The 10,000-nt window shown below is 38.4% G+C and overlaps 2 protein-coding genes across 2 annotated transcripts in view; both read left to right on the top strand.

The window, feature by feature from the left end:
- The window catches only part of LOC145494716 (uncharacterized), a 22,702-nt gene extending 19,013 nt beyond the window's left edge, over positions 1–3,689 (top strand). Inside the window, exons 17-19 of the mRNA XM_081474280.1 lie at positions 1–83; positions 1,437–1,526; positions 1,788–3,689. The exon at positions 1–83 is cut by the window's left edge and continues 16 nt beyond it. Of these exons, the coding sequence (XP_081330406.1) occupies positions 1–83; positions 1,437–1,525 (172 nt within the window). The 3' untranslated portion in view covers position 1,526; positions 1,788–3,689. The remainder of the gene's footprint in view (positions 84–1,436; positions 1,527–1,787) is intronic.
- A 2,928-nt stretch (positions 3,690–6,617) lies between these two features.
- LOC145494717 (uncharacterized) overlaps positions 6,618–10,000 on the top strand; it is a 22,708-nt gene continuing 19,325 nt past the window's right edge. Inside the window, exons 1-4 of the mRNA XM_081474281.1 lie at positions 6,618–7,287; positions 8,393–8,488; positions 8,672–8,782; positions 9,705–9,815. Of these exons, the coding sequence (XP_081330407.1) occupies positions 6,951–7,287; positions 8,393–8,488; positions 8,672–8,782; positions 9,705–9,815 (655 nt within the window). The 5' untranslated portion in view covers positions 6,618–6,950. The remainder of the gene's footprint in view (positions 7,288–8,392; positions 8,489–8,671; positions 8,783–9,704; positions 9,816–10,000) is intronic.

The following is a 10,000-nucleotide window of genomic DNA, read 5'->3' as shown; positions in this document are numbered from 1 at the left end:
TTGCCACATCAATGCGGAATGTATTTATGGACGTTGTCGCTGTATGAAAGGCTATATTGGTACTGGATATGTTTGCGAGAAAGGTAAGTTTTGTATCGTATCAGAAAGTTTTGTATCGTAGTTTTTCTGGTTGTATTAATATCAACCCGTACACGTTATAGGGGTACACAAAGAGCTGAATTGTCAGAACTCGTCTTGCACCTTCATCGCCACGAAATAACCCGACAAAAACTTTCTGTACTGTTTTCTAGCTGCTGACAGCTGTATCACCCATAAATGTCATAAAAACCATAAATGTAATACCAACCATAAATGTAATAAGAATATACCAACCATAAATGTAATAAGAATTGACCATAACTGTTATACTGACCGTAATTGTAATAACTTTTAGACGCAAATGTAATAAAACCACTAACCATAAGTGAAATAAAATTTGACCATAAATGGTAATAACCTGAACAACCATAAATGTAATACAATACCAATCATAAATGTAATAAAAATTGACCATAATTGTAACACTGACCATAAATGTAACAACTTTTAACCACAAATGTAATAAATCCACCAACCCTAAAATGTAATAAAATTTGACCATAAATGTAATAAACTGAACAACCGTAAATGTAATACGGCTTAACCATAAATGGTTGGTATTACATTCATCTGATGGTTTTTATTATATTTATGGGTGATACTTTTCCCTTTTCCCAGCAGAAATATCTCAACTCAGTGTTTCCCAGCAGACACATCGAGTGAACCAAAGTTACATACGTTGAACACACTTAGGGGCGTGCTTCTAGAGCCATAACGGCACCTTCAATTGGGGGAGGGTTAAGATGGGCTGTGGCTTCGAGGCCGAATCTACACCTTCGTTGGGAAGCTCGGGGCTAGCAAATAAAACCCGAATGTCATACCCAAACTCCGCCGTTTGACTGACCAGCAGGATATCGGATGGGGAACAAATTTTCTAAGGAACAGATCCGTTATGTGCTTCCTAGAAACCTAGCCTATTGTAGGACCTCTTTATTCTTTTGTAGTATGAGCAGTCAAAACTCTCTATCAGCAGTGTAAATCTACTACCAGTCCATTACGATTGCCGTTCTCTTAGTGGCAAGCTACCCAATATCTATTGTGTTGTAGTTAGTGAGTATTGTAGTAGCTGCAGAGTGTTGTTGTTAACAAAATGGCTGCTACTTCTTTGCGTTTTCAACTGTGAAGAGGATTAAGATTAAGTTTTGAACGATTTAAACTAAAACAATTAGATTATTCGCTCTCGGTTTAGACGCGTGATAGTAGGTTCGGGCTGCGCCTTCATCAACTATTCGCGATAAAAATTGAGAGCGAATCATCTAACTGTGAAATATTGAGTATACCCTCTAGTCTAGTAATTTGCCCATAATGACTTGGTTTTGATTACTATCATGTTTCAGCTGATAAAGAGACAGAGTGTGGGGTTTGTCCTGTTCATCATCACTGCGTTCAGGGATTGTGTGTTTGTATTCCCGGATATATTTGCTAAGGTTAAGATTAAATTACATTACTGAAGGTAATCATCAAAGCATCAACTACGTTGTTTCAGTTATAGAAAGGACCCGGATGTATTTTCAAAATGGATAGGGCATGATCAGATAGACTTTTAAAGACTTTAAATGACAAATGACTATAAAATTATATTCGGATATTTGTCAGCAGCAATTTCTGTTCCGAGAAGCGAATAATTTTCCGAGATTGGAACGGGGAGGAAATCCTATTTTAACCATCTTGCACTGGTTTATTTTCAGATTTGACAAGATCTATGGGCTAACAAATCATCAACTGATGAAGCCTGGGGACAATTTTCTAAGATTTGAGACCAAAACTCTCTGTCTGTTGGAGTCAACGCACCTGCATCAGTTATAAGATGTGGACAAAGTGAAGAGATTGAGTCGTTGCATTTTGCTTTCGGGAGTTTCCTTTTGTACAGTGATATATTGTATTATTATGTTATAAATTGATGTCATGTACAGTTTTTCAGTGGGTAGCCGAAGAATTCAAAGTAAGCTGTACGGTCAAAGTCTTTACCTGAATACGATACTATTACAAGGAAGAAATTCCACTGCTAAATATTTTTGTATAACTGGCAATTCTGAGTATCATTATCACATTATCAATTAAAGCAATCCTAAGAATGATTTCCCGGCTACAACAGCACACCTAATTTAATTTATGGATAGAACAATTGAGCTGTGCGATTCACGAAACGCTCCCTGGTCAGAAGTAACAAAACTAGACAAAATTTTACAGTGAAACCTGTATTAAGCGGACACCCTTGGCACCCTCATTAGTGTCCGCTTAATACAGGGTGTCCGCTCAAAACAGGTTCTAATATGTTGTGCAGTAATAGTTAATTATTACCCTTTTGTAAACACAATGTAACACAGTGTGAGATCAAAGACTGCTCATAGCACAATGTTCAGTCAGTCAATGCATCAATCTGAAATAATCACATAGCTTTAAAACGACATCGCTGAACAATGTTAAAGGAGTCTGAAGGAGGTAAAATGGAGGAGGTAAAATGCCCCTGGAGTGTCCGCTTACTGCAGGTTTTGTGCAACAAAATGGCTTAATGTTGGTGTCCGCGTCCGCTTAATAGAGGTGTCCGCTGAATACAAGTTTATTTTACAGTAAGTGTGGAGAGAAAATTTTGGGACTTCAGCTGGTGTCCACTTAATAGAGGGTGTCCGCTTAATATGGGGTCGGCTTAATACAGGTTTCACTGTATAACTGTACTATATTCAATATAATTAGTAATTCACTGAGATATATATACACGAAAGAGACAGGCGGGAAAATGTTGGGTTTTAGAGCAAAGTGCAGTGAGGCTTAAACGTTCCTGTTTTACAGCTGATCGGACCAAGTTGATTAAGTGAGTATCTTAAAGTTTAAGACTAGCTGGTGTATGTGGAACGAGATGGAATGGCAGCTTGCGTCAATCCGTTTATCTGGCGCTGGTAAAATCTTGAGCTCTTTTATGTTGAATTGTGTCAGCAGGGTCGCACAGTAATATTACAATAAAGAGTACTAAATAAAGTGTAGTTTTGAAGCAATTCCTATCATATACTCTGATTCACCAAGGGATCGTTTAATTGATAAATAAATCAAATCATACGGACCAAGATATTTTTTCCCTTTGATATCCGAGGAAGTAGGGCAATGGTACTAAGCTCAAGACCAGGTATTACGCTGTATATTTGTCATTGCCTAGAATGCCGTATTCATCAAAATTTTGCGATTTTAAAATCATACTTAGTGGTGTTTTTGCTATAACTGCCTGCGAACGGGCTCTTCATCCTGTCCGATTCTTTTGGATATTAATGATATCTAGAATGTTTTTACAGCTTGTGTCACCATCAGATTTCTTTGTCGATTGCCAGAATGGAAGAAGAACATGTCTTCAAAGTTGGGCAAAGGCAAGCCAGCGGTTAACGTGCTCGGTACAACTTGTGAGGGCCACTTATATTCTCATATGTGCTTCTGGGCTCCACGTAAGCGAAGTTCCCCACAGTATAAGCCGCTGGTATGTGGACAATTAGACTTGAAAACAGATGTATGCCACCCTCACCAAGGCTGCAACCAGCAAAAAATATGACCGAGGCAAGGTCCAAGAAAAAGTTATATCTGAGGCAATGTACATGGTTAAATTTTCTTCCTAGGTATTTAGGATGTTTATGATAATAACTACAAGCGACAAGAACGAAAAAAAAAATAAATAAAAGACAAAAACAAACAAAAACAAATGACTGAGCCAATTGCCTCGGTTTGCCTGTTACTACCTACGGCCCTGCGCACGGGACTTGACGCTTAATATCAAACACCTCTACAACCTCAAGCTGTTGAGTATTGCGTACTGAGTATCATTCGCGCGTTCGACGAAAAATGACTCAAAAGTAACTCGCAGTCAACCGAAACGTCTGTGGACAGACTAATCAAGGAAGCAAGCAAGTATTTTTTTGGAGACATAAACAGTTCGCACGTTTTCCCTATTTTATTTTGTGAACGCGTAGGTAAAGAAAGCAATCGTGGAAATGAACTTCGAGAGGGGTTAAAAAAGAAACTGTTTCTGGAAACTGTCCAGGCTTTAGTGCACGCTAGTCAATGGAAGCACATGATCAGTGTTTATTCGCCAAATGTTTGGCCGCCATCTCGATTTTTTTAAGCAGAGGAAGGTTGGGAAGAGAAAGAGAAAGAGTTATAAGCCCACCCAAAATCAAACATGGCAGTGTAAAATGGGGTTGACTTGCCTACACGCCTCCCACGGTTCGTGACAGTTGTACATTTGCCGTTTTCTTTTCGGTCTACATGTGAATATATGAAAGATCGTATGTTTGAACTGCGGAGAAAGATATGAAGACATGATCGATCATCGCAGTTATGCACACAACTTAAGGTATCATGGTAGGTGGGTTTTTACGAAAAATGCGAAAAATCTTCTTTTGGCAGTTCAGATTGAGAAGACTAAGATAAATATTTTGCAAAAAGAATGGGGGAAAGGGCTTTTTTTACTTTTTAAGTTAAAGCAAAGAAACTATTTTTGAATATTACTAACCCCTTACAGCGCGTTGACACCTCTAATTAAAATTCACCGCCAGTTGTCACAAGTAACGCGAATTACGGTGTGATATTTCATTTGTGCACGGAACTGTTCTTGATCTGGTTGTTTCATCGCAAGTTGGTTTTCGTTCTTGTCAAATTTTCTTTATGTCAGGACGAAAAATTCTTGCCCATTTTCGTCTTCGAAGAGGCCGAAGAGGCGAAAATCTGGTGGAACCCACAGGTTCAGCATCGAACAAGATCTTTGGCATTGAGCGACCGTGGGTCGCACTGTAACCAAGAAGAATGGTTGAAGGAACTCGAGGACACTAGTCCCGCCAATGAAGCTAAAGGACAAAATACAGCAAGTGCTAGTCGCACGAAATTGTTGTAGAATGGACGCGATTCCGAAACTTCCACAACGAGAGAGTGAAGCGCAGATGTAGATGTTGACAATGTAGACCTCGAGATTTCCTCTTTTTAATGCTTTTTGGCTTCACGAGGCATGGTTTCAAAAAATGTCTGGAGAACGAAGGAGCCTAAACTTAAGCAACATAATACCAATGCCGCCGACGAAATCTTTTAAGTAAAAGATCACGGCAGTTTAACTTGTAGTTTGTCCCTTCTCGGACGACTTCACTGCGACGCGGGTTTCCGCGCCAGAATATTAGTCGTCTGTTTATTTCAAGTTGTCATAACCCATTGTTGTGGTAAACTGACCCATGCCGACATCTGTCAGTGTGGAGGGGATTTTTAACACCTATTCATACAAGTCTCATGAAAGGTTTTTCGTGTTTTTCTCGATAAAATAAAACTGCATATAAGGATGAACATTTTTAGTTCGTTTACGCGCGTCTTCCGATGGAATTGGCTGAAAATCGGCAGGTATGTTCTAGGATACCTCCTTCGAAAAACAGTGTCGGGCTTTGTTTAATTTCGCTTCCGTTTCAAAGTTATGGCCTCTTTTGTAGAAGGAAACGTCCGCATTAAAAATATCAAAGTTTAGGAGGGTGTAGAAAAAATACCAAACCACATCTGGAAAATCGCAGACACGATTTTTGAGGGTGATGTGTGAGAAAACACTTCTGATGTAAATCGTGCCGCCCGATAATTCACGCGCGGAAGCGAACCAGTTTAAGCGAAGCAGTGTTTCTGGGTATTTCTTTTAATATGACTGCGACAATAACTTTTTAGAAAATTTCAAAGATATGATTGTATTCTATAACTATTAAGCTTTCAGAAAATGTATAGGTTGATGGGGTTTTCTTTCAAAGCGCCAATCCACCTACCATGATACCTTAAGCAGTTGTGAAATTTAAGCCTGAAAAAAATTCACATCTGCTTAAGTTGTGTGCATAACTGCGATGATCAGTCATGCTTTTATGTCTTTTCGGGTTCTCGACCTTTCTTTGTTGTGTTATTTGAAGATATTTACAGTAGAGTTGAGCCGTTAGACTGTGCTATAGCAAAATTTTCAGAGGTCATAGGTCTGCATGGTTTCCGCTTCGCAAAGTTTGACACCTCTGTAATTTGCCATGTGCTTATTCTGTGTTTAGGCTCATTTATATTACAAGATATGTTTTGAAGTCTCTAAATATTTGCCTTCGAGGGACAAAATATGAAATTTTCCGTGAACATCTTGCTGACGCGCTTTCCATACTGTGACGCCAGGCCCGGCTGTTTGATTATAACTGTTTGCAAGTTACCACGGATGAACGATCGCGAGGTCATAACGAGGTCATAACGTTAACTCGCGCTCCCCAATAAGGCGTCTGTACTGCAGACTAGTAACTGGCAGTTTGTAATTTCTTGATACGGGTACCAATCGATTTACAAAACAATGGGTGTAAAAATAACTATTGCTTTATTCCAAAGTGATAAATTAACCTTAATCTAAAGCGTTTTAAATTAAACAATGGAATAGCTATAATCTAATCATATTTTCCTTTAAGTACTGTTAAAAAGGGTATAATATGAACTCTCAGTAGTCAATAAAGTTCCTTAGTGACCCTTATTCAGTGCACAAAACAAATGAAGGTACTACAGCAACTGAGTCTGAAGTTAAACATGGATTGTTTTGTTAATTTTCCACTTATCCTTGAGCCGACACAAAAATGCAACTCTCCTATTCACAGTAAATAGAAATATTCTCAATTTATTGTACAAACGGCTAAATAAGGAAAGGCAAAAAATTCTTTTTTTGCCGTTCGCCGTACGTTTACCGTAAACGTTATTCTTAACCTTTCTGACTTTATTTGCTTTTCCGACGCTGATTTGCAAACGCGGGTTCGGGGTGAAAAGGTTTGAACCTTTAAATCCATAATTAAAAGCTAAAATCAATCACAAGTACTGGAGTTTCCGCAGGTGACCGAATTATGCCTTTCTTTCAAATGAAAAAAAAGAAAGAAAGAAACACGACTTTAACTAACATCGGTTCGTCACGAATTCTCAACTTTGCGGAAAACACAAAAATGATCCTTCATTACACGCTTAGATGCATTGCGTTGATTTCTATCATTGGCGGAAAAACTTGGCAACTTCACGTTTCAAAACTTAAAGCACAGAGTGAGACAAAACGTACAAGTGGTGAGAAGAAAGCGCGCTTACTCTCCGCGGAGGCGAATCCCTCGGCAGAACCCAAATCTCTACATCCCTGCTGTACTCCTGTACATCCTGCTGATCTACACGAGTTACACGTACATATCCACGAAGGTAGGCCGGTCTAATTCAATTTCCCTTCATCTTTAAATTTGATTATTTTGATCAGTGGACTACGATAACCGAATATCAATGAGTGTAAGAATATTTGTCAGAATGTCTTAATACTACATGTATGTCATCTGTTTAGATGTCCTGATCCTAGATTTTAGCATTCTTAATTAGGAATTTTAACTCTTAAATGTCCCCCTTTTCTCTTCTATAATCCCTGTCGTGTTAAGGTTGTTTTGCTTTGCTTTCATGATTTGTTGCACGAGTAATTTGGTGAGTATCCGCATTCCGTATTAGGCCGCCCACATAGCAACTTTCAATTAAATAAGGAAATCGTGGCTTAAAAGCTTATTATCTTTTAGTTTTCTCTAAACGCTCCATTAGTTTGACTGCTTATCAGGGGAGAGAAACCAAACAATGTTTCCTGCCTTCTATTAATAATAGACAAGGTGTTGTCTTTGTACCGTTTTTCATTTCTGGTTGATTTGCTATATAACGCTGTCGTTTTCTAACACAAACCTTATTTTATAAAAAACGATGGTCGCAAGTACAGTATCCCTATTCTACACGGTGTCGAGTTTAACCGGGTCACGTCGAACGCGATTTTCACACTTTAAATTAAAAACGCGTGTAAACAGGTACCCTCTTTACGGCTGTAGAAGTTTCAGCAGTTTTTGTTACGTCATGAACATCCTTTGGGAGAGGAACTGGTTGCGATTCAGATTTCGATAGTGAATATGGTGGCACAGAAGACATAAAGACACTTTTGATGTTCAGCTGGATTCCTCCATTTTATTGGTGGTGATTCGATTATGTCAAACATTTTTTAAGCCTTCACTCTCTATTACGTCCAGTAATCAATCTAACGTAATCAGAATAAAAGAAAAAAAATACTGAGAACTACTGATAACGATTGATAGAGTGCACTTTACGAGTGAACCAATTCAATAGTCAGTCATGATAATTAAATGGTGAATGGGAGACTCTTCATGGACCAGTTACAAGAAGTATATACCAAAGAGTTTACTCCGTTTGGGAATTCAGTTAAAATAATTTTTATGGTACAATTAAATTTATGACTTATCAGCTGTTCATTTACATGCTTTAGGAAATCAGTGCAAGAATGGTGGCGTTATGACAATGGGTGAGCATGATGTGTTCAAATGTTTATGCCCTCCAAAGTTTGGGGGTCCGCTTTGCGAAGGTAAGCTACATTTGGTTTTACAATGCCACCTTGCTAGGACAGTGAGTTGAAGTGGTAAAGAAGTTAAAATTGGCCCTGAGGTGGAGTTAATTATACTTTTGTAGTTTTGAACTGCATTTTTTCGCAGTGAGATATCGTAGGTGCATTGTGCTATTCTCATAACCTTCTCTCCCTGAACTCTAGACACCTTATTTTGTTACTATAATCCTTGCAAGAATGGCGGAACTTGTAAAGAGGTTGATCACGGTTTTAAATGCAATTGCGCTGAAGGATTTACGGGAAACACTTGCCAAGGTAGGTGATTTCCGGTAATTATTAGCATATTGCAGCGTAATTATAATTATTTGTCATAAACCTAACTGATCGCAGTTGATTTGTGCGCTCGGATTCCGGGTCGGTCTATGTTTGCCGATCATTGTATTCTGTTCTTGGAAGAGACACCTTACTCTCACAGTGCCTCTCTCAACCCAAGTGTATAAATAGGTATCGGTAAATTAAATACTGGGTGCATGTGGTAACCCTGCGATGGACTGTTATGCCATCGAAGGGGCTGAAAAAATACTCCTGATGATAATGGAGTTAAACACCAATCTGGTAAACCACTAAGCGTATGTTAGTATGGTTCTTGTTCAAACTTGCTTGTTTCTTGTTAAAGACTTACTGCAAATGAAGTCCAAAACTCGGAATTTGATTGGTTTAACTACGGGCTAAAAGCCACGAGTCATGTATATGGTTAAAAAACATAAGGAAGTCGTAAAAAGTGATAGAGAAGCTGTTTCCGAAAAAAATTACAGTTTTTTGTGTCAAAAAACTGTATTAAAATAGTTATATTTGGTTTTAAAGTTAGGTTTTTGTTGTTAATATATCTTTAACAAGATTTGTGTAAGGAAAGCTGCCAATTGTAAACTGCATTGCTGTTCTCGTGGGTCCTGCGTTATAAACGAAATGATTATGGGTTAACCCATTGACTCTCGTGGGAGAGAAAGTTAAATAAAAAAGATTTCTGGGCATGCCCGAGCGAAAATGTCGTAACATGCGACGCTAGTGGAAAGAAAGGCATGCTCCTATGTTGTAAATGTATTCTTAAGTAGGTTGGAGTTAATTTGGGCCATATTCAGGCTGAACATCTCCAAAATGTCCAAAAAATGCGTTTCTGACAAAAAGCTCCGGGAGTTAATGGGTTAAAGGACTCAAAACGTGTTTTGAAATTTTTCAGACAAAAATTTCTGCAAACCCAATCCTTGCTCCCATCATGCCACTTGCGTCGAGACACTAAATGGCTTCAAATGCATCTGCGAAGAAGGATACAAAGGCGAGAGATGTAAAGGTAATATTAGCTAATATTGTTTTTGCAACAGTTTGGAAGAAAAAGACATCAAAAGTCACATTGTTGTAACACTTTTGTTGTTGTTGAGGAATAAATACTATGTCGACAAAACAAATTCAAGGGGCGGCCAATACTTTTCTTAAAAGCTGAAAGGCTCGTCTATTCATAAAAACAAAGAGACAAGA

Source organism: Orbicella franksi, chromosome 8 (assembly GCF_964199315.1).
Source record: "Orbicella franksi chromosome 8, jaOrbFran1.1, whole genome shotgun sequence".
Classification (NCBI taxonomy): Eukaryota; Metazoa; Cnidaria; class Anthozoa; order Scleractinia; family Merulinidae; genus Orbicella; species Orbicella franksi.
This window is presented reverse-complemented; position numbering and strand designations above follow the sequence as displayed.